This window comes from Neolamprologus brichardi, chromosome 1, assembly GCF_056152115.1.
Source record: "Neolamprologus brichardi isolate AB-2024 chromosome 1, ASM5615211v1, whole genome shotgun sequence".
NCBI classification, from domain to species: Eukaryota; Metazoa; Chordata; class Actinopteri; order Cichliformes; family Cichlidae; genus Neolamprologus; species Neolamprologus brichardi.
The window spans coordinates 14,663,766-14,688,230 of NC_142104.1; the positions used below are offsets into that span (position 1 = coordinate 14,663,766).

At 39.5% G+C, this 24,465-nt stretch overlaps 3 protein-coding genes across 3 annotated transcripts; 1 reads left to right on the plus strand and 2 right to left on the minus strand.

Moving 5' to 3' along the window:
* Nucleotides 1-110: 110 nt before the first annotated feature.
* On the minus strand, nt 111-5,613 carry tfb2m (transcription factor B2, mitochondrial). The gene is made up of 10 exons (XM_087835122.1): nt 5,462-5,613; nt 4,112-4,421; nt 3,496-3,685; nt 3,234-3,325; nt 2,954-3,107; nt 2,539-2,687; nt 2,151-2,240; nt 1,988-2,047; nt 1,611-1,759; nt 111-983 (listed from the first exon to the last, which is right to left on the minus strand). The coding sequence occupies exons 2-10, from the start codon at nt 4,397-4,399 to the stop codon at nt 794-796; spliced, it is 1,362 nt and encodes a 453-aa protein (XP_087691248.1). The 5' UTR covers nt 4,400-4,421; nt 5,462-5,613; the 3' UTR covers nt 111-793.
* Nucleotides 5,614-5,846: 233 nt separating this feature from the next.
* LOC102795309 (saccharopine dehydrogenase-like oxidoreductase) lies at nt 5,847-15,088 on the plus strand. Its single transcript, XM_006779929.3, has 12 exons — nt 5,847-6,223; nt 8,296-8,408; nt 9,860-9,940; nt 10,572-10,701; nt 10,840-10,889; nt 11,027-11,157; nt 11,970-12,087; nt 12,303-12,422; nt 12,552-12,608; nt 12,736-12,847; nt 13,051-13,132; nt 13,784-15,088. Exons 1-12 carry the CDS (start codon nt 6,025-6,027, stop codon nt 13,872-13,874), a joined length of 1,284 nt encoding a protein of 427 aa, XP_006779992.2. The 5' UTR covers nt 5,847-6,024; the 3' UTR covers nt 13,875-15,088.
* Nucleotides 15,089-15,971: 883 nt separating this feature from the next.
* On the minus strand, nt 15,972-23,035 carry gcfc2 (GC-rich sequence DNA-binding factor 2). The gene is made up of 18 exons (XM_006779930.3): nt 22,670-23,035; nt 21,933-22,034; nt 21,243-21,464; nt 20,870-21,115; nt 20,542-20,642; nt 20,188-20,339; nt 19,757-19,940; nt 19,430-19,553; nt 19,276-19,327; nt 19,009-19,106; nt 18,537-18,736; nt 18,167-18,311; nt 17,531-17,652; nt 17,321-17,397; nt 17,002-17,068; nt 16,767-16,913; nt 16,543-16,679; nt 15,972-16,307 (listed from the first exon to the last, which is right to left on the minus strand). The coding sequence occupies exons 1-18, from the start codon at nt 22,995-22,997 to the stop codon at nt 16,175-16,177; spliced, it is 2,637 nt and encodes an 878-aa protein (XP_006779993.2). The 5' UTR covers nt 22,998-23,035; the 3' UTR covers nt 15,972-16,174.
* Between the last annotated feature and the right edge of the window lie 1,430 nt (nt 23,036-24,465).

The window sequence follows — 24,465 nt, forward strand, 5'->3', positions numbered from 1 at the left end:
TAAACAAAACTAAAATCAACAGGTTTTCAATGATCAGGATAGCAAAGTAATTAATTTAGTCAGTCCAAAGCATCTACACTGGTCCAAAAATAAACTCAAACAACACTAAGTTATTTTTTTTCCTCCACATATGAAAATTCTGATTTAATGATCAGTTTAGAAATCATCACATTCACAGCTCACACAGTCCTGAAAACATAGCATTACACACATTTTAGCTTATGGACTTGCAACTGATTACACAAAAATATACAAGACAGACGCCACTCGGCACTCCTTGATTATGTATCAAAACCTTGGGGGTTTTGTTCAGTAAAACTGCAGCGGTACTAGTCATCGATTACAGCACATGCAAAATTTTGTATCCTCTTTTGAACGAACCCATTTGGGTGTTAAGAGAGATTCTGGTAATAATGCAGAAACTTAACTGTTAAGACCGGTTTTTACTTTTAATTACAGTAGCATTCTTCCCCTTCTCTCATTGCTAAAGAAAAGTGTCATATTTAAGTGTGTTTCTCTAAAATCGCACCTCTTGGGAATCTCACTTTATCAAAACATTTATTTGACGTCCTTCCTCCGCAGCCCTGAAGTTTGTGGAGTTTGTCACAGTCACGTTTAAATCATTTCAGTAACAAATACAACCGTGATAACATCACAACTGCATCTCTAAGTTCTGCCACATATTATATTATCATCATCATCATCATCATCATCTATATTACATCATCAGTATATCACACGTGTTTGTATGCACACTGTAAATCTATACATATATGGTCTGTTTGTCTAGGTTTTAGCCCCAACCCTCCCTCTGTGTGTTCTCCAAGATTTCTTCATAAAGCCAGCTCTGTGTGAATTCCTGGCTCTTGTCCATCAGCTGGAACAGTCTAAGATACTCCTCTGGAAAAACGTGGCCTGTCAGTATGTCCTCCGACATGCCCATCTCTGATAACAGTTTACTGCCACTGTCTGGTGACCAGAGACTGGAAAACAAAAAATAAGAGACACAGTAAGGAATAGCAAAAGAAGCTTAAAACCACTCACCAATGATTGGCAGCTCAGATTTTGTCCACTGTTGTTTTCTTTAAATGGAAATGGTCCTAACTTCTGTAAGAAGCACTAAAGGCATGGTGTATTACAGTTGAAGAGACTGCACAGATAATACTTGCTCAAACTGTCCTAAATGTTTCCCCCTCTCAAGACAAAAATCATCCTGTGTAGCTTATAAATCCTGGAAATGCCCAAATATTTGAAACTTTCAAAGACATTTAAGACTTTGACGAAGATTCTGCAGAAACAGATCTCTGGATTCAATTATGGTACTTTTCTAAAGTAAGAGCATCCACCCTGGAATAATCAAATAACCAGTACACTTTGGTTCATGTTATTAATAGCACAAAGGCGTGTTTTGTTGAATTGGAAAGAACGTTGGCAACAACAACAAAAAAAAAAAAAGCTCTCAAATGTGTGGAAATGTAGGGGTTTTTTCAAAGTAACTAGACCGGTGTTAAACTGGTGTGTGTACAGTTGTTACAGTAAGAGCACATCTCTAATACATGTGCAGTATTTTGGCTATTTAATCTCTACAATTCAGTGTGTGCACTGCTTACTTGAGCCTGTCAATGAGCTTGACCTTCCTCTTTGCCAGACACTGTTTGATCATCATCAGTAGAGTTGATGCGTTGGAGGGAGTCAGTCCTGCAGAGAACAGATCTGCCCGTGGGCGCAGACGCACCAGGCACAGGTGATCATTTGGAAGCTGAGGAGAGGACGAGGGGAAATGTCAGTGCGCCCCAGGGCAGCTGTGGCTACAATGTAGCTTGCCATCACCAGTGTGTGAATGGTTGGATGACTGAATGTAGTGTAAAGCGTTTTGGGGTCCATAGGGACTAAGTAAAGGGCTATACAAATACAGGCCATTTACCATAAATATAAAATACAATCAAGGTTACCCAATTACCGTTATTGAGCCTATTCCCTTCCTTACCTTGCCTTTAGAGCTAGGTACGCCTTGCTTTGATGACACCACAAATGACTCCCACGGCGCCTACACAGAGACAAAAATAACAAACATTTCTATAAAACATCTGTTTAAATCACTGGTTTTTGCACAACTGCATTAACAGAAAGTGCTCTGCCTCATACTGTACCTTGTGCAGTAGCTCAATCTCACAGGCCATCTGCCAGAGGACGCCAAAGGCTCTGTAGTACATCATTTCACCAGGACGCGCCACCAGTTTCTGATGGAGAGATAACCGTTGTTGGATATTTTACACAAGGATTAAAGAAAGTCAGATTAATGATTAATGAGTGAGCAGACACTCGTCGCAACTACAGGTTGTGTTATCAGCATGAATATGATAATGCAGGGAAGACTAGTACAGATGCAACTTAGGTTAAAGCTGCCCCTGAAACACATCAGGAAGTACAAGAATATGTTTAATCTACATCATCCATCCAATTAACACAAAAATACAGGCTAATTTGTACTCTAACACAGTCATTTCTACACATCTTAAAATACTGTTGTTCAATTACCAGGTATTCCTTCTCGCTTATGAAGAGGTTGAGCTCTATTCTTCCATATCTGTAGACAGACAGCCGCTCAAACAAAGCATAAACCATCTTCAGCAGCATGCCACGCTCATTACGATGCGGCAGGATTCCCACCACCTTCACTGGGATGTCTAGACAAAGGCATTTTACCAAAAGACAACCTTTAATGGGCTGGTACAAAACTCATGCAATGCTGTAAAATGTGTTAAAAGCTGTAAACAAAAGTATGAGCTTATTCCTTTTTTAAAAATATATATTTCAAGACTGAAAAAGTTCCTGTTATGAAATTTTTACATTTTGTCTGCTCCAATTAGGATTCAAGGCACTATTGAGCACAAAAGTAAGTAGTTTGCTGTGGGAGGGGAAGGATAAAAATCCTTATTATGTTTTTCCTCACCATCAGTCCAAGCAGATTCTGAGATTCCCAGGTCAGTGAAGAGTTTATCGGTGAACATAGCTGGGGGTTTCACATTACCAAGACCAATGGGGTCTAGTTTAAAGTAGTCACAGTGAACTACTTCCAGCTGACCATCAAGCTGGCCTTCTAGCTCCTAGAAAGGGGAACGTTTATTTGTGTGGATTATACATCAACGAGAAATATTAACTGGTGACATATGACACTTTACAATTTGTAAAGATACAAAAACCAGTATTATGATTGGAGATGTTAAAGTTACCTGCAGGTCATGTAGAAAAGACCTATCACCTTCAAGAGCAACAACTCTCTGAGCTCCAGCATTTAACAGAGTCCTAGTCAATACCCCAGGACCTGAAAAAGGCAAGCACAAATGCATCAATAATAAGAAAGTATAACATTTGAATATATCAATGTGTTTAAAAAATTACAAAAACAAACAAACAAAAAAACACTAAGTTTGTCGTCATCATCTATGCAGAGATGGAAGAATGCTGCTCAACACTGTAGAGATAAACCCATACCTGGATTACATTCAAAGATAACAGTTTTAGCATCTTGTAGATCAGGTCCTAGATGCTGTGCTACCAGATTAGCCAGGTCCGGGTCCACTATGAAGTGTCTGATTTTTTTGCAGGCCTGAGCCCGTCGTACATTCTCCTCTACCTCCCCAAGGTCCAGGAAATCATACTGGCACAGAGGACGACACTGGCCCTGTAAGAACACACAAATGCACACAGTGGGTCAACAGCACTGTCAGTATAAAGAGCTCAAGTTATACTAAAAAACTTGAGTTGTTTTCATTAATTTATGAAAAACAAAAACAAAAAACAACTGATGTATGCATGCATTTTCCAGGAATGCATACTTTTTTGTACACATTGAGTGGATCAAGTAGCCTTAAAAAGCTACAACAACCTCAAATCCAGCAAAATATGCTGATTTTGTGCAGATTGTATTGTACCTACAGGAATGCAGATACTGTCAGATAATAGCAGCAAAAAATAAAGTTTATCATAGACCACAATGCTACATATAAGTATAATAGATACAAGTATGAAAGTGAAACATACAATTACAACCAATAGAAATGCAGTATATGGCTATAGTCTTCAATCAGAGCCAAAATAAATTATCTACCTGTACAGCTACAGCAGACAGGTTCCTGTGTGTGAGTGCAGAAGAGGGGGACGTCCTTTCTGAACGGGGCTGTTGAGAGTTTGGACCAAGTGAGGGCCGACCGGGACCCAAAGACAGGGAGTCCAGACTGTAGGCCCTCCTTTGAAGCACAGACACACCAGAGGCACAGAGGCCAGAGGGACCCACAGGGGTCAACACCGCCTTGCTCAAACAAGATTGACCTCTGACAGTATGGCAGCAAGCAGAGCGGAGCAGTCGCTCCACCACTCTGCAAATCTGGGTGGACATGGTGGATAACCTTTATGAGAGGCTACAGCACAGAAAGAGAAAAGAAGAATCACAATAACTATAATGACATTAAATATTATTAAAGGCAATAATACATTTGATTTTAGGGCACACTCAAGGTCACCTTATGCAGAAGAGTTAAACACATAAGTATACAAAAAGAAAATATCAAATCAATAAAACAAGTTAACATATAAAAATGTGGAAGACATGAAGAGTAAATATGCTCGTTTAAACAGGTGCATTTTCAGACAGGAAAGGGAATGGCATGGATGGACTTCAGAGGAAAACCAAAGTAATGAGTTGCGAGACGTTTCCAAGGTGTGAACACTCAGGCTCTTAACCCCACAGGGATGGAGGAACTGAGAAGTTTTCAAAGGGGAGGGAAAAAGTATAACATCTGGAAAAAAGTCGGATTTGGTGCCTATAAGGGGAACCTCTCAAAGACGCTGGAGAACAAGGATTAGATTTCCTGAAGGCAAATACTGGGGCGTGGGTGAGAGACCGGTGGGAGGTTTGGTAGACCGTTAGAGCTGTGTCAGCAACATAACTATGGAAATTGATATTAAGTTTAGAAAAGATGAGACAATAAGGGGGAGAAGAAAACAAAAAACATACGTAGAAACACGAATACGTTGTAAGACTAAATGTCATTTCTCACACATTCTTCTTTTACCTACTCTTGCTCAGCTTGGTGGTCAAATACCCAATTTCAAGAGTGTATAATAAAATAATCGACCGCTAGCATAGACAATTTCACGATTTTGTACACTGGCAAACACCGATGCACCCCAATCAGAACAATCCCATCTGATAGCACGTGGGTGAGTTTTCATAAGCATATTAACACGTGCTGACTATTACTTAACCTTATCAACATCACAGTAGAGTTTAGAGTGGAGCTCACACATATTGTGTGATTGTCAAAAGGGCGCAAAACAACCTGAACCCGAGAGACATTTTTAAAACCTAAAGTTGTTAGCCGAGAGGCTAGCAGTGCGCTAACCTCTCTTAAAGCTATCATATCAAACGGTTATGTAATAGTGAAAAACGCGAGCATACCTCACTGCAGATTATCCAGCAGTTGCTTCAAATCTGAAGACATCCAGACTTTAACGTTTACTCTCGTCTATCTGCTCGCTGAAAAAACTCTGTGACATTGAGCCCACCGCATCCTGACCTGACCCTGCGTGCCCTGTTTTTGCAACACTCGTGGTGTTAAAGACGCAGTTGCTTTCGTCACTGACAGGCGACTACTGCGTAGGCCAATCAGAACACTCGAGGAAGTAGTCGGCCTGATATGGCTAGCGCAGAAACACTTTCAAAAACAGGAATAAATCAATATAAGTTACACATATTTCGCAGAAAACTAAACAATAAATAGAATTTTGTCCTAAATATAATATAATAACTCCAGTTCCTTCGGAAGAAATTGTTTAAACAGCTAAAAACTCCCACTGCTGTCAATATCTACTAGCATATTAGCATATTATCCTGCTACGGAAGTAGACCAAGGAGCGCCGTAAAAACGCACGCAGTCTGCCAGGCTGTCAGACTGGATCCAGGATCCTGGTGCAAAGGCTGCAGGTGTCTGTGCGAGCTTATCCAGCTTGTCTGCTGTCACTATGGCGCGTGTGGAAACATCTTCAAGCAGGCCGTACCATCTGGTTATCTTCGGAGCCTCCGGGTTTACGGGTCAGTTTGTGGTAGAAGAGGTGGCCCGGACGGCGTCCGAGGGTCCAAAGGGGAGCTTGAAGTGGGCCGTGGCCGGTAGGAGCAAACAGAAGCTGGAAAAAGTTCTGGAGCAGGCCGCCGGAGCACTCAGTATGTATCCGATTGATCCCATAAACTGTGCATATACAAGCAGATAGTCACTAAAATAAAGGTATTCTTGTTGACTTAATTTTCATTTCATTTAATTAAAATGTTTAAAAACTGGAAAAACACAAATCCGTACTTACAGACTGTTTACATAATAAAATAAAGCTATAGATGAAATGCATGCACTTATACTGAGGAGGAGAAATGAGCGCATATGCTTATTGACGCTGGGATGTCTTCACAAAGGGTTGTTTGTGTTGTTTGCAATTTAAAAATAATAATAAAAAATGTTTACAGTTACAGCTACAGTTATTGTTTTCTTAAAACAGGGTTACATTGCCAGGGTTACATTGAATTTGCTGTGACTTTGACCCTTAACTCTCAACTCAAAGTACAGTAAAGCTGATGTTGCAACCAAAGGTTAATCCTTAATAATTCTTCTTCTACTATAAATAAGATACTTTGCTCTGTTAAAATTCAAAATCTATGACTATATTTGGTTACATGCTTAAATCAGCTTGCAAATAATCAAATGAAAGTGTTTATGAAGTAGTTTTACCCCTTGTTAAAACAGTAAGCTGTAAATTGTTCTTATCTCGGCCTCTTATTGCTTGATCAACTAAATAAGCATTATTTTAATTAACATTTCAAACAAAATAGTGCAGTTTAATTCCTTCAGAGGAAGAAACTAGGAATGCGTCGCACAATTATTTTCTTATCTAACAGAATGTCTTATTTTCCCAAACAGAAAATCCAAGTAAAATATCATCAGTTTATATGTCGAATAATCAATAGCATGTGGAATTCTGCCATTGCTGCTGCAGTCACTGAGCAGAAATAGAAATACTATTCACAGGAATGCATTCAAAAATGTGGTGTGGAATAACAGATATATACTAAACATATTTAGAATGGCAGTAAGTTTCCAGGTTGATGATTTGTATCTATGCAACACGCTAAACATGGATAATTGAGTCCATCACTAGCTGAAGATCAGGGAGCTATTCTGTTGTTGTTATAGTGATTCAAGTTTCCAAAGGATTAGATTGTTATTCTATTGTCCAATCCTCTTCGGCTTTCTCTTCAGGGAGTGTGCAACAGCTGATGGAACATACCAGTTCGCTGTACTATCCCCGTCCATGACAGCACACTAGTCCAGCCTTTCAGTGAGCACTGAAGATGGCTTATGTGTTTGTTTGTCTTCTAGAGGCTTTCTATAGTTACAGTGGCACATTTTAAAATTACTCATGCTGTTTAATGTCTTAGTTATTCAAGATATTTCTTCCAGCCTGTGCAGCATCTGCATTCTTTTACGCTATGTTGTCCTCGTTTTCACTCGAATGGTGTACAGAGTTCTCACACATTTGCACGTCTATTGGTTAAAACTCAAACTCAGGAATAACAAACCAGTATATTTTACACATAAGTAATATTTTTCATCTTCATTCTCCACAGATGTGTGTCTGTGACCACTTGCTGTTCTGTCAGACTGTAAAATGACTTGGGGCCTTTTATATTCATTTGACTAAACTAGGCTTATCTCATCAGGGCAAAACTTTCATATTCCTTTAGGAGGCTGGCTTCAATTTTTACCTGTTATAATCATTTACAAGTTCATGTTTTTAGTCATAGACTTTACTAGAGTAGCTTTTTCCTCATTCCCAGTTAACACAGTTCATGTTCTGGACCTTTATGCAGTCCCTCATTTCATCCAGTTTGAAACAATCATCATAGCTCCTTCTTGTAATTTTAACAGTATGACAGAAAATGTTTACACAGACAAAAATAAGTGACCGACTTTGCATATTTGCTCGGATAGTAGTGTGATAGCTGGGGTGTAATAGCACTGCCTGTGAATATGCTGCCAGACATATTCATTGGACTTCCATAACTGGACTTTGATTGGTGAAAACGAATGAAAATGCTGTTACTTGTGTGTGTGTGTGTGTGTGTGTGTGTGTGTGTGTGTGTGTGTGTGTGTGTGTGTGTGTGTGTGTGTGTGTGTGTGTGTGTGTGTGTGTGTGTGTGTGTGTGTGTGTGTGTGTGTGTGTGTGTGTGTGTGTGTGTGTGTGTAGGTAAGCCTGAGCTGAGGGCAGAGGTGGACATCATCGTGGCAGATGTCGGGGAACCAGACTCCCTTACAGCCATGTGCAAACAGGCTGTGATTGTTCTCAACTGCGTCGGGCCTGTAAGTTGACAGTTCCACAGAAGCTTGTGTTTGTGTATTATTACTTGCTCCATATCATGATATAAACTAGTTTTCTCTCACACAAACTGCCAAGATTAGTGTGATGGCATCCTGCTTTGGCATAAGAATAAGTTATCACCCCCATCTCTTTCTCTTTCTCCTTCTTTGAATCTCTGTCTTTCTCTTATACACACACACACACACACACACACACACTCAAAGCAGCGTTCACTTCAGCTTACATTCACACAATGAAGGCTACTGACGTGTAGCACACAATAGCTAGCATTATGTTAAAGTTGGAATGAAGAGTGGGTTTCCAGCACCACTGAATTGCATCCTGTGCATCATTCAGGTTTTTGTTTTTTGTTTTTTTGTTTTTTTTTAAATCAAATTCTTTGACTACAGTAACCACAATTGTAATGCACAGCAGCACCCTGCCAGCTTTCTTCAAACTCAGACACAGAAGCCAACAACACAGTTTGGGTTGTTGTTGTTTTTCCCATTTGCTTCCCTAGCTAGAATTTCACAAAGGAGCAATAATGTAATGCATTGATTATTACAAGAGATAAAAAACTTGATCTACACTACAGGTGTTAATTGTAGTGTTCTCAGGAACTGCAACTGGAAGTGTTGTTTACAAAGAGGTGAACCTGCTCTGCAAGTTGGTCTTTGTAGTTTAACTTTAATAAACCTTGCACAGAATATCAATAAATTAAGAAAAATCTTTAAATGTCAACTTAACATCAAAATTATTTGGATATACTGGACTTGGATAAATTAAGCTAGTCTTTTATTTATCCCCAAGGTTAAAACACATTACCGTGTTTCAGCGGCCACTACATGAAAACCTTGATTGATAACAGTATCAGAAAGATTTTTTTAATGCACAAATAGAATTTCAAAGCTTAATAAATTAAAATCTAATATAATGCATTAAGGAGCTCAAGCCAAATGTAACAAACACATGAAGCATGAAGCAGGAAAGGTTTTCATCAAATGTTGCTGCCTGTCCAGTAAATGGTGCCGTTTGGTGCAGTCCATTTATTATCCATAGTCACTGTCTGTAAGTTTCATGACTTTCATATAATAAAAACTTCACACCATAAGCTTTACAGATGTAGTATTTCTGGCCTATCTGTTGTTTTTATATTAGGTTTTGCTTGCGTATCTAAAATAAACCAGTGTGTTAACACCTGGCAACGAAGTGAACACGTTCAACAGGATTTGCTGCAAATTGTTTTTGTGTGAAAAGCCAGTGAGAGATCGTTTCATGTTGAACAATTAGGGAGAGCAAAGACACTGGTACCTGAGAGCAAATGCTACTTGATGTGTGTTGGAGAAGATGGATTTTCACCTGTGTAGCACAACGATTTCGCAGTGGGGAAAATGGCCAGTTTTTAAAATTGTGAAAATTAAGTAATTTAATTAGTTTCTGTCTGTGTTTATAGTACAGATTCTATGGGGAGCCAGTGGTCAAAGCCTGCGTGGAAAATGGAGCACACCATATTGACATCAGTGGGGAGCCTCAGGTTTGTACTGTAATGTATGAAGGGTTCCTCGGGTTTGATGTTGGCTTGAGGACAACACACACACACACACACACACACACACTGGTAAACATGATTTAGAACTGTGCACAAAGCTAACATTCAGCTTTTGTTTAGAAATAAATGGGAGATGTGCTGAGTTTGATGCTGCAGCTGGTTAGACAAAATTATTTCTCACTGGGTCCCATGACAGCAACAGCTGCCTTACTGTCAGGTGCTCATGTGTGACGCAATAAGTCCTACTGCAACACAGATGCAGACGCTTTGGTGACGCGAATTTAGTTTTTATTAGGTTTATGTGTATTCCCTGACTGTTTCTCATTTCCAAAAGGTTGCATGAAAGCTACATGAAATATAACCCTCCTTAAGAATTGAGAACATGGTGTTTTTTGCATTTGTAAAATAAAAATAAAAAAATCTTTCCTCCAGTGACAGTATATTTAGGTGTTTTTGGCAAATTGTCTTGTTCATGCTTTAATTAAAAAATGCAACATTTTGCAAAAAGGTTTTAAAAAAATCTTAGAAATGTAAGACTTTTTGTGCGTCTGTGTGCATGCGTGCGCGTGTCTGCGTGCGTGTGCCTTAACTTGAGTTTCTTTCTGCTGTTATCTAGTTTCTGGAGGGCATGCAATTGAACTACAGCAGCCAGGCAGCTGAAAAAGGTGTGTACATCATTGGGAGCTGTGGATTTGACTCCATTCCTGCAGACATGGGGGTCCTCTACACCAGAGACCAGTTCAAGGGTATGCAAATAGTGACACAGTCTACACATTCAGTATACATGTTCATATACACAATATTATTCAAATTTAAGCCCTCTTTGACAGGGCTATGGAGTTAATGATTTAATGATATAAACTTGTGTATTTGTTTATCCACAGGCACACTGACTGCCGTGGAGAGCTTCCTGACTGTCAGTGCAGGAGCTGAGGTATGTATCTGTGAACCAGCTTGTTGTTTAAGCTTCATTACACACGTTCTTCTGTACTTGTGCTCAGTAATTTTTACATATGGTCTCCATATTTTCTTATTTCACGTGTGTGTGTGCGTGTTGTTTTCTTCTGACAGGGCGGGTGTATCCATGATGGCACATGGCAGTCAGCCATCTATGGATTTGCTGACAGCCAGAAGCTTCAGAGTCTTAGGAGAAAGTTTAATCACAAACCTCTCCCCACGGTTGGCACAAAGCTTAAACGCAGGTACACAAAGCTAATTTAAAGTATTTTTTGATTTGCATCAAATTGCCTGCCTCAGAGTAAATATTGCAGTGGATGAACATAAAAAAACAGTCTGGAGACAGTATGAAGGATGGTTGTTAGAATTTTATTCATTCTTATGTCAATACCAGTACTTATCAGTACTCTGAAGCTGATACTATTCAGCAGTGTGTGTTACCTTGACTTGAGGCTGAGATGGCTTCATGTGGAGGTATGCATGGAAGATGCCGGTACAGCATCCATGTTCAGATATTAAAAAAATGCAGTACTTGTGGCGTTTCTACATTTATCGTGTGCAACTACATTTTTTCACAGAGGATACTAAATACTTCTGTCTGCCGCACGGCATCTTTAAATGTGATCGCTCAACACCAGCGGTTTAAACATTGTGGTGGTGGTGGGTTAGTGGGTTAGTAAGTTAAAAACATAAACCATGTTAGAATGAATTAACATTACATATAAATCTTTAGCAACACCATTTGGATAAGGGATTAGCAATACTTTGGTACTGATTAGTGTATATATAGTATTAATTTGTTACCTGTCCCATTTCAAGAGCATAGCTGGCAGCAGTTATGAGCCACTGTGTGCATGCAAGCAGCTAATAACACAGATCTGATGATTCCTCTGATAGGATGTAAACTGATGTGTAGATGCATATATGAGCGTGTGTTTGATATAACAGAAAGATCATTTCTATGTTAGATTCTACAGTCCCATAGTGCACAAATGCATGTATTACACCTTGCCCCACACATAATTTTGTGTAATCACTGAAATGCTTGTATTTGTAGGGGAGCGCTGTTCTACTGTAATGAGCTCCAGCAGTACTCTGTGCCCTTCATGGGCTCAGATCCCTCTGTTGTGAAGAGAACTCAGCGCTTCCTGGCGGAGGAATGTCAAGCCACTCCGGTCAGTCTTTTATTTATTTACTAGCTAGTTTCTCTTTAATATCTTTGTTTTTATTTAACATCCGGGGACCGCTTTACACACATTGTACTTGTGTTAAATGTCTACTGCTGATTCACTTGTAAAATCTCATGTGACGACGTGGTGTCCAGGACACAACAATTTTGTTTTTTCACATTTGTGCCGCTTGTTATTTCACTGCCTCTCATAAACTGCAGGTCCAGTATGGCGCATATGCAGGAATAGGAGGTATCGGAAACATCATCAAAATGTTGTTTGCTGGCATGATGTTCTTGTTCTTGGTCAAGTTCAGTTTTGGACGGAATCTGCTCATCAAAGTAAGCTAACACAAAATGTGGTTTACTGCATTTATAATATCAGTCGACTGTAACTGTACAGTATAAAATACATCATGGGTGTTTGGAAATGCTGTGACACTCATCTCTGTTTTTAATCTTTGCCTTTAGTACCCAGAGTTCTTCTCCTTTGGAATGTTTTCGAAGGCTGGACCAACTAGGAAGCAGGTAAAGCACAAACAGTCTGAGGCTCGCAGACTCTACAGTTAATCTTATATCCATGTGAAAATAAAAACAGAACAAAAAAGGTTATGTCTGCTAAAAAGAAGGTGTTCTGTTTTCTGGCATGTTTTAGATGGAGGCTTCATCCTTCCAGTTTACCTTCTATGGAGAGGGCTACACTGAGGAACAGGACACCTCCCAAGAAAAACCTAGCGCCAAAATCCGCACACGGGTTCAAGGACCAGGTAATCTGAAATTAAGGGTCATCAAAGACAAGATTTTGTCTTTGATGCAATCACCATGCAGCAGACTCTTAAAAGTCCTTGGAAACAGGAAACATGGCACCATTTCTCTGGAGTGAAAGGAATACAAATTAGCCCAGGTAGCCAGCCTGGCCTTCCTTTGCAATCCAAGTCTAATCCAAGTAATTTTTCTTTCTGTTATTCAGAGGCTGGATATGTGGCCACGCCCATCGCCATGGTTCAAGCTGCTCTAACCCTTCTCAATGAAGCTGCAGCCTTGCCTAAAAAGTGAGTCAACACTCCCCCACATCTACCGCCTGACCTGGATGTGACTTCACACTCAATTACGAACTACAACATTCATCCACCCAACCTCCCTCTCCAGCTTATAAAATTCAGGGTCACAGGGAGGGGCTTAAGCCTATACCACCTGGCATAGGATAACTAAGAGAGATAGACAACCATTCATAGTCATATTCACATGTAAGGTCAATTTAGAGCACATGGGGAACATGCAAACTTCGCACAGGAAGCAGTGCAGCATCACTGTGCTGCTCACTCTCTGTGATAGCCCTGCAATAGACTGGCGATCTCTCCAGGATGTACTCTGCCTTTATCACATGACAAAACATATCAAGTATATCTTAGCAGTCTATGTAAATAATAATTTAAACTCACTCCCAAATAAAATGGATGACTGAATTTACTCATAAACCAGATGGAAGTCTGCATGCTGTTAAATGCTGCTGTGAAATGTGAGGATGTATTAGTGTAAAACGGCTTCAAAGTTCAAAATGTGTGCGCGAGAATGTGAAAAATGTCATATATTGCTCCACCATTCGAGTCACTGTCATGATTCAATATTAGTCAATGCGTGACTCTCACTTGGTGATATTTCTGGGACTTGGTCTAATACAGTTAATTTTGTACATTTTCCAGGGGAGGAGTCTATACTCCAGGAGCTGTGTTTGCAAAGACCACACTAGTCGACCGCCTCAACAAGCACGGCATCCAGTTCTCTGTCATCTAAAGTTTGTTCTCTCCCTGCTGCCGTTCTCCAGGTTTTTGTGAGCACTTACTAATATGCATAACAGGAAGTGAAAAGTTTCCAACATTGGAAGAGAGCTGTTTAATCACAAGACAGATGAGTTTCAGATGAAGTCCTGGTATTGTTTTTTGGGGGTTTTTTCTGGTGTTATTTTCGACATTTATTCTTTTCACTTAGTCAGAAACTTGCCTGTCTCTTTTCAGCTTGAATGTATTAAAGTTCTGCTTGCAAAACAAGAAAGCACAACTGTGGCAGTGTTTTCTAGCCAAGGGCGGTAAAACAAATGGGTTTCGCATGGTCCTCCACTAACACAATTTCTGGCGACTTGAAAAAGGAATTCTGGAAAGAACCGGATTTACTTCACGTCTTTAAACACAAATGGTAAAGAAAGCATGTTACATTATAATCAGACTAAAAGAAATTGGTTAGACACATTTTCTATGTGCAACAAATGGAATAAAAAGAGTCTTGTTTATGTTGCCACACAACTGGGATTCACTTTAAACAGAATGGGACTAATTGGACACGAGGAAAGGGGAAAATTGCATGCTCCCTTCAGTTTAAAAGAAAATATTACTATTTGCAGTAGATTTGTAATGATTCTTGAGGACTGCAGCTGTGGTGAACTTCATGAAACACACCTCTTTCTTGGAAAGTCAACTTGTGCACTCTAAGCGTTGTAGCATACAGTAGCTTTATATGTACAGCAGTAATACTAAGTAGCATTAACATGATAGCTGTACATATTTTGTTCTGGTTGTGTGAAGTAAAGCCAATAGTAGAGGACAGAGACCTGCTGTGTTTATGTACATCCCTACCTTTCCTGGCCTGTCACTGTAGTTAATCTTCCTTGCTTGTTGGACTAATTGCTTGTTTTATTTTTTTTAAAAGGCTAGTTCCTTTTAGCCTGAATTTCCAGGGGTTCACCTTCAAAACGGTTACCTTTGAGCATTGTCAGAATAATGAATCCAGCTGCCTGTGCATCAAACAGCATGAGTTACTCCATGAAACCGAACAGGGCTTGTAAACATCTTTTCCTTGCTCCCTTTGACTGGATTAGTTTCACCTGCAGTGAGGATTTTTGTCAGCGTAGACTTGTTTTTCATATTTGGGCGTTATGTGCACGTGGCAAGCTGTTTTGGGGTTGTTTTGGTGTGCTTTGCTTTGCTCAGAAATAAAGCCAACTCCGCAAATAATTACATGTCTTGTATCTTTTTCATGCATCACAGAAACATCACCTGCATTTCCTGTGAAGTCAGTTTACATTGTAAAGTCTGCACTAGTAGTACAACAAAGTTTAAGAGCTCTTCTACGAGCAAGTCCTGCCACTTGGCAACTATCGCGAAATGTCTTGAGATGCCTATTTAGGCAGTTATTTTTAAGTATTTTCTAAATTACATTTAACTTCAAAGACTGGAATCACAAGTGAATCCTGATTTTAAAAAAACAAAACAAAAACTGAACTGATACCACCACACTTTGGAGAGTTCTTTCATAGACGACCTTTGCCACACGAGTTCACGGTCTGGAGTATCTGGAGCTTTAGTAACATAGAAAGTGATCAGTTTTATTACAGCTGTCTTCTAGTACACAAACATCCCTCAAAAACCTGAAATAATGCAGGTGATTTTGATGGGCTTTCAGTATATTCAATTATTTTTTACTATTGGTACAGTAATGTCTAAAATATGTATTATAATTGTTAGAAAAGCAAAGATTTCATGCAGTAAACCTCATGTGGTTAACTTTTTTTTTAAAGCAAGACCTGACTGAGCTCAGTGCTGCGTACTGTATTTATTGTGATCTGACAGATGATATTGGTATTAACTAAAGAAAAACACCCTGTCAGCATGAAAGCTCATCTTCTTCCTTTCTGTCCTTGCTTCAGATGTCTGTCTTGTCAGCATCTGTTCATAAGAAACTGGACAATTTAATAAGAAAACCTCAACAGGACTGTAGCTTGTGTAGCGATGTCAGTGATAAAACTAATGTGGAGTGGGATTAAAGAGAAAAGAAGTTTGTGCGATTTTAAACACCTTAAACGGCAAAAATTTTAAACAAACAATCACAAAAGGCATTTATTCATAAAAAAATCCAATTATCTTGTTTAAACAGCGACATATTCACAATTCCAAATTGTAGAAATGTGAATTATTTTACAAACAAGTGTTCATCTCAACTATTGCTTCAGTCAAGGTGGAGCATACAGCTTTGTACACGCCACCTCACATTAGGCGGTTGGTATTTCAGTTTGAGCCGTCTTCCTTTGATCTTTTTGAGACTCATGCAGTCTCTGGGTTCAGCAGCTGATGAGAGTAGATGGCATCTTCATAGTGGTATTTTTCTGCTATGGCCATGATGGAGTCGTGGCATCTGATTGTACTCAAAACCTTTAGTAGGTCAACCACAGCAGCCCTACAGCAGAAACACATGATTCTGATTACAACATTTGTGGGGTGGGGAACATCTGCACAAACGTATGAAGACAATGACTTTATAGAAATATTGCTGTCACGCTGCAGGAAAGTCTCCAATAGCTTGTGTATCAAGTGAAACAAAAAAATCTCTAGCAATATAAAATTAATTTAAAAAGGGCATCTATTTGATGTTGACTTATCTTACTGTTTTCTACAAAAACAGGCTTTATTACCTGGTGTTTGGATCTGTGGGAGGCTGCTGTTTACAGATGGCATGAACTTTCTGAACTATGTGGTTTCTGAAATTGTGGAGCTGAGGCAAACAGGTGCTCTCCCCTTTAAACCAAGACGGGGGTAGACCATCTGCTATCTGAGGAGGGAGCGAGGAGTGATAAAGCATCATTATCAACGTCAAACTAATATGTAGAACACCAACAACGGTGATGCATTCAAATACCTTTTTGCATGCATAAACAGCATTGTTGGACAGCGTCTGGCTGCACAGTGTGGTCATGAGGTATCGGTTCAACAGCTTGTCCAGCATCAGTTCCTTCAATACAGACTCGGGGAGCAGTAAATCCCACTTCCCCATATTGCCTAAGAGCTAAATGTAAAGCAATGCAATTGATATTAGCTTGAGAAGTTTCAAAATACAGTCAAAATCTGACACAACACAAATGTCTGAGCAGTACTTTTACAGCTGTCCAGAACTGCTGATCTCTGAAGTGACGCTGAGGTGAAGACGCCTCTTCAAGAAACCTGAATAGAAGATCAGACAGTATAAATAAAGTGCAAATACAATAGGTTTAAAGGACCATATCTGACTATTTAACTGACCATTTTATCTAATGACTGAAGAGAGTTTTAGATACATTTCCTTATTTAATACAAGGAAGTACTATTCTTTGTATCAAATAAGGAACAAAAGGATACAAAAAGCAGGTGTTGTACTCAACACCTGCTTTTTTATTGGTTGATATTCATTTGTAAACACATCAAACAGAAACTCACTTTTTGGGGTACAGGGGAATAAAGACATCTTCATCTACACAGCTTCTCAGCCTGCGAACCAGAGCCTCTGTGAATGCCTGAGTGGGAGACAAATACACAAAATATGTATCTGAAAGTACGACCCAGTAAATAATAGGCACGTTTTAAATAGTAAACAACAACAGCAACAACAGGGTTTTGTTTTGAAAAATGTGTAAGTGTTGGCTTTACCTTGACTGGCTTGGTATGCTCTCCTTCAAAGATAGAATAGTCCTCCTTCAGACTGTGGCACACATCAGTCAGACAGACAGACTGTTGGTGGGACATGGGATCCCACACCAGCTCCACATAAGCTGGAAACAAAGACACACAAAGACAGGCAGGGTCAGTATTTGACACATCTCGTGTCTGTAGTTGAGGTCATTATAATGTGCATATGGATTTTTCAAAGACCAGCAGAGAGCAATCAATATAAAAGGCTAAGAGGAATTCAAGGCAAACCTTCGTTCCAATATAACTATATCAGGCAAGGGAGACTACTGTAAAATATTAGCTATAGGCAGAGTGACTTGGTAATTCATTTGGTATGGACTGTTAATTTCGCTGCATAAAGCTATTCTAAATCCCTAAGCCGATTCATCCATTCTGGACCTAAAAAATGATTTAGATTTGATTATCCACATCACCTGAAAAGCTGAACCAAAAAGCAAAGTAAAAGAAAAAATGTTCAGATAATACTGCCTCAGATTAAATCATGAAATGGATTTTAGTTTAAAAATGAAAAAGCAATAACCCCTATGCAGTCCTGTACTTGGACGTTTTTGCTTCTTAAATTATGGGGAGCACAGATCATTGAGTGTACAGTACCAGTCATTTTGGGTACGACAGTCCTTTCTATGACGCTGGACAGCGTCTGTCTGTCTGTGTGCTCCAGCTCTTCGTGGCCATGTCCATGACAAAAGGTCTCCACTGCTGTGAACCATGGGAGGTTTTCAAAGTCTCCACTGGTATCCTGAGACACAACAATAAATCTATGGTTATTGCTGCATATTATAACATCATAACTAATGGCAGCTGTGTTTACAGTTCAATTCCCCAGACATGGATTAAGCCTAGTCCTGGACCACAAACTTTTTTTTTTTTTTTTTTTTTTTTTTTTTAAATGCAGGTCTTAGTCTGGGAGTAGGGTTAATCCATGTCTGGGAAACCCTCTGTATGCGTACACATGTTCAAGTACTTTTAAAGGGTTCCACGCCAGCAGCTGATGCCTGATGATGGGGTTCAGCAACTTGGGCAGACACAGAGAGATATAAGCATTGTGGTAGGACTCCGAGTAGCATTCCCTCCATTCTTCAAAGCGAGACAGAATCTTTTTAACACTGCAGAAGTCTTCTTGGACATCAGAAAATACCGCCTTAGACCTCAACAGTATGTCAGCTGGAGCAGACACAGAAAGGGGAAGAAAAGAGAGACAGATAAATACACAGGCATCAAGCAAATCAGGATTTTCTCAAGTTTATAGCCTAGAAATTAAAAGAGAAAGCCACAAAGAGAGAACAGAGTTGCCGTAATAAACAGAAAATATTTATATTGCAGTCTTGCAGAATTTAATTGTATTATACTTCGCTGTGTTTAAGGTACACCGTTTTAACAAAGCCTTCGCCTACAAATTGATGCTCAGAACAGAGAGCTGAACAACCACGCCTCACCTATGTTCTTCTGCAGCTGCTCCTGCTCTTCTGCTGAATGTTGTGTGTCTTCAGCCATATCAAAGTCTTCCTCAGTTTTAACACCGACGCTCTCCTCACTGGAACACAGAGACAAATATTAAACCCATATCTGTGCAAGACTAGAATGGAGTACCTGCTCAAATGGATGCATATACTTCATTTTTCTAATACATGAACAGAATAAATTAGAAAAGTAACAAAGCAAACCAGGAAATGTAATCTTGAAAGGTATTTCATTACACTCACCACTGAGTTTCTGATCCATTGGCTGAACTTGCACTCTGCTCTGCTGTGATATCTACAAATTACATCCAGTTAATTTAAATATTACATCCTGAGACACACTGCACAGTAGGTTTTAATATACGTGGAGAGACACACACACACACACTTCACTCACAGCTAAGCTGCTGCAGGTGGTCTGCCTGCTCTTTAATCTTCTCTCGTCTCTGAGCCAACAGCGCCTCCATCTGGTCAGACAGCAGAGTGTGCAACTCCAGCTCCAGAGAGTTGATCTCAACAACCTTCAACAAATAAAAGGAGAGTCACCTAAATTATTGTGGGATTATTTATCTGGGATAATTTAGTCAAGTATTGAGAAAAAAACAAACAGATAATGCTGTACTGGTTTATATCATATGAATACACAGTAGAACAATTTAAAGCTTAAAGATAAACTACTCTTTTTTTCAGTTGTTGCTTTAAATGTTAACTTTTCTTTTCTGACCTTCTCCTGCAAACACTCCACCATGTTGTGGACATAAGTCGTCATGGTCCTGTAAAACTTAAGCTGCTTCTCTGAGGAGCTTTCCTCCAGATTCTCCAACGAGGTTTTAGCACCCTCGACATCGCCCTCCATCCTTCTGAGCTCTGCCTGGCGTGCTCTGTACACCTCCTTCAACGAATCAAGTCTAGGAAGAAAAAAAAATTACAAAGTGGAGGAGTTAAGTGTACAATGGGGGGAAATGTGTGTTGCATATTTTGGCAGCATGCAGTAATAAAAGCACAGTGTACAAATGTAATGTTTATTGGCCTCTGGAATCATGCTAATAGGAATTACTACTGCTGTACAGTGTATCATTTAAACATTTAATCCTTATCTGTTCTGTCATTAATATTTTAAATCGTTATAGTGTGTGGAATAAAGAGCAAACTAACTTTCCAGCGATCCTTCTCTTGACTGTTGACACAGTGACAGGAGGAAGCATCTTTGGAGCTTTGACTCCTGCAGATTTCTTCTTCTGTCTTCCTCTATCTCGCCTGCTTATGCTACTGCTGCTGTAGCTGCTGGAGTCACTGCCAGATGGGCTCTAATGAAAAATATCAGGATAAAAGGAGGATAAAATGATGTCAACACAGCAGAACAAAGACAAAAAGCAATGACAACAGAACAATGCAAAAAGACACGCATAAAGATATAAAACAGGTGCATAACTTACAGTAACAGCATTTATAGATATGTGCTAACAGAATAATGAGAATCAAAAACAAGCTGTCAATGGGCCCTCATACCTGCTCCCCTGGTCGTCTTTTGACTCCCTTCCCAATTTGTGTCTCTTCCCAGAGTTCCTGCTCCTCCCCATCAGTCCCTGACCGACTGCCATCACTTTCTCCTAAAATACACAAAATAAGACATTTAAAATTCACGGTTTGGTTCAAATCCATACGAACTATTCAGACAGGCCTATTATGACAAATTTCACCTTTCTTTTTAACTTAAACAGCTTTAATTGTTTTATTTTCCTGCTTCCCCACCTTTCTTCTTCTCTCTACACCTGCCATTTCTCTCTCTCTTTCTCACCTCCTCATACTATTTTTTCTGTATCCCGCCCTCTCATACCAAGTTTCTCAGCAATTCTTTCCCTGATGCTCCTCATCCGTGGGGCAAACTCGATTCTCCTTTCGTGATCATCCAGCTCATTATCATCATCGACTCTGTCATCTTCATCCTCCCTGCTGTAGTGATCTGGTGTGCTGCCAGCTGAACTCTGGCCATCTCTACTGAGGGGAATGAATTCTTTCTGGGTTAGATTGGCACGACGCCGTCTCTTGGCTGCCTCGATCTCTCTAGCATTGGGGATATTTACTGCAGGCACAAATAAAGCAGAATAAATTTAAAAACACAGCCATGAATCCAGATTAACAAGTGATGATTTTAATCATATCATGTAGTCCTAACAAACTGAGAGTCCTTCTCTTTGACAAAAACATACCGGGCGTATAAGAAGAACTGCTAGAGTCTGAGGCTGAGCTGGCTGAAGGAGATCCCACTCCACGTTCATTGCTATCACTGTCATCATTGCTCCCATTATCCTTGTCATCGTCATCATCATCATCATCATCATCTTCGTCGTCATCATCCACAGAATGTGGTGATGCCTGACTGCTATAATCTTGCCTGGGTGAAGCAGATGATGAGACAGCACCACCAGCCCCTGAAGGTGGAAGAGAGAACAGGAAGCCATTGATTTTAACTAAAAGACATAAAAATGTTTATTCTGTCTACTCACCAAAAATGTGTTCTGGTATACATTAGATATTGCAAAGAATCTATATATGTAAACCCTTAACAGTATAATCTTAAGATTAGAAAGGATTAGAAAAATTGTCATTTTGGTTTATTTATGACCAAAAGGGACTTGAAAACACATCAATTTCTGTCAAATAAGTTACCACAGCCTCATTGCCTCTACCAAAATCATCTCTAAACTGCAGATACTAAACCAGGAAAAAACCTGTGAACACATGGATCTGTTGCTGTCACTTCCCTACTCATCACCTCCTATGGAATGGATGCATTCTTTTGGATACAGATATCACACCTGTCCAGTGAGTGTATTTAATGCACATATACTGTATTCAAGATCTGTTTCTAAAAGTCCTTGTTCCCATCATGGACCTACCTGTGCTGACAATGGTCTTGGCAGGCGGAGCCTCCTTCTTCCTAATTTGGAACAGAACTGCTTTCTCAGATGACTTCTTCAATTTAAACGTAGACTCCTCAGCTATGAGAAGGTGAAACAAAACAGAATTATATGCTGTTACATGGGGCAATCACCACCAACCGCCATCCTCTGTTAGGATGATCAGACCACTACAAACTAAATGTTGGGTATTTCAGCTGCAGCTCTGTTAGTTAATCCTCACTGGGTTTCAATATGGATTCCCCCATATATCAGCTTTTCTTCATAAGTCACACGTTTTTAGGGGGGATCGTATGTTTTTACTTTTGCAAAGTAGAGCCACACAAAATGTGTGACATTGTCTCAATATGTGGGAAATGGTGTCTATTGTCACCTTCGGGGCCAATAAAGTAAAACACATGGGGTTCAAGAGGCATCTGGGCAGATGATACATGTGGACAGATGATACATGTGGACAGATGATACATGTGGACAGATGATACATGTGGACAGATGATACATGTGGACAGATGACAGGGAAAACAGTGACAGTGGATAAAATCATCTAGGAACTCTATGAACTGTCACTGTATCTTTGAGGTTTAGTATCTTCACCTCTTTTACCAACAGATAACAGGAGATTAATATTTCCAAATTCCTAACGTTGCTCTAACGTTGTCAGTGAGCTGAGGAGTCAAAGATATTTACCTTAAAGCGCCTCGTTTACATTTACTTACCTTCCTTATCATCGGAGAAACTCAAAACAGAGGTTTCTTTCTTTTTGGTCCCCTCCTGGTCTTTCTTTCTCTCTTCTCTTTCTTCTGTCGTTTCCACGCTCTCCCCGTCTTCTCCGTCACTGGAATCCGGCTTCGGAGGCGTCGCTTCCCGCTTGGAGCTGCAAGTGATGCCGCGGCTCTGCGCGGCTTTAAGGGGCTTATTTACCACAGCTGGAGCGGTTTTCTCCGGATTTTCCTCTCCTTCTTCGCTCTTCTTTGGCTGGTCCTCATCGTCGCTGGAGCAGTCTTTTCTTTGCCGAAAGTTTCTCCGGGGTTTCTTGTTGAACATTTTGCTCCACTCACCATGGAGGTAGCAAAGTTGTAAACTAGCCGTAAACCGCGAAAATCGTTTGAAAATGTCGCAAAGCTGCCGCAAGTACGCCTCAAGGGAATATGGGTAATAGAGTACATGTTTAGTTTTTCAGAAGAAAAACGCTTGCACATTATAGTAAACTAAACACAAACGATGATATTCCACAGAAATAAATAATAATAATTAATAATAGTTAGCCATCTCATTAAAATTACTACATAAAGCAGCGCTCTGTGGGAATAAACTGGAGTCAAAACAGAACCTGGGATGAAAATAGCACTTTTTTTTTTTAACTTTACAAGGTTAGAGGAACCACACAGACACAAACAGAAAAACACAAACTATTGACAATGTGTAGCAGTGAAAGATATACACAGCATCGCTATTATAGTTTTGTATTATTTATTAGTTTTTGTTTAGATATCAGTTAAATAAAAATTCGTTGTACTTTCAGCTGAGTTTTCCATGACCACAGTAACCAGTCATGTCCTTGCGTGTATCCATTGTAGCAGTGTTAAATAACATTACATGCATTAATGTTAAAGAACATCACATGAAGTAACTATTGGTTTAACTGTAGGTGGAAAAAATATATATGTTTGTAGGTTTTAGAAGATAGACTCCTTATGTCCTTCACAGTGGTCCACTGTATATCACTCCCCATATTTTGCAAACGATATACAAAAGACCAGACTATAATTCATTGTCTTATTTACTTAGTTACTGGGATTAAATCGTGTTTTTAAATGCAACTGCTATATCAGTAGTGGGCATGTATGGTACGTAATGAGTGTTCATGGAGGCAGGAGATCTGTTAACATTAAAATGATCATCCACTGAATTTTCTATCATTTAAAAAAAATCTATTTGCAGCCATCATGCATTCCCTCAGAAATTGTGATCTCGTCCCACTGAAGCAGCCAAATCTGGCCAAATTACAGTCCAGGTAAGTTACTAAGAAATTTCCAACCAGTTTTAGAAATGACTGTTTGCTGGACACCCAAGTGCCACCCACATTAAACAAGATGTCTAATTTAAGGCAACAGTGTCCCTTCAAAGTCTGGATTATTTGGGTGTTATCCCAATTCTGGGCTTTGGAAATTTACACAGCTAAACCCGGTTAAAAACAGGCAATGATTTGATTTACCGATCTAATACAGTACACTATTGGTTGGCTGTATAGGCTGATCCAAATTTCCAAAGTGAGCTACTCTTTGTGACTTTAATCGCAGAGGATTTCTGAATTGTTTCTTGCAAATGTGCAACTGTGTAATCTCAGAATATATGACTATATAATCCCAGAATATATGACTATATAATCTCAGAACACATGACTGTATAATCACAGAACGTGTACCGATATAATTTCAAAATATATGACTGTATACTCTCAGAATATCCTTCTCTCATAATTTGTAATGAATAATCTCCAAGTCATACAAGG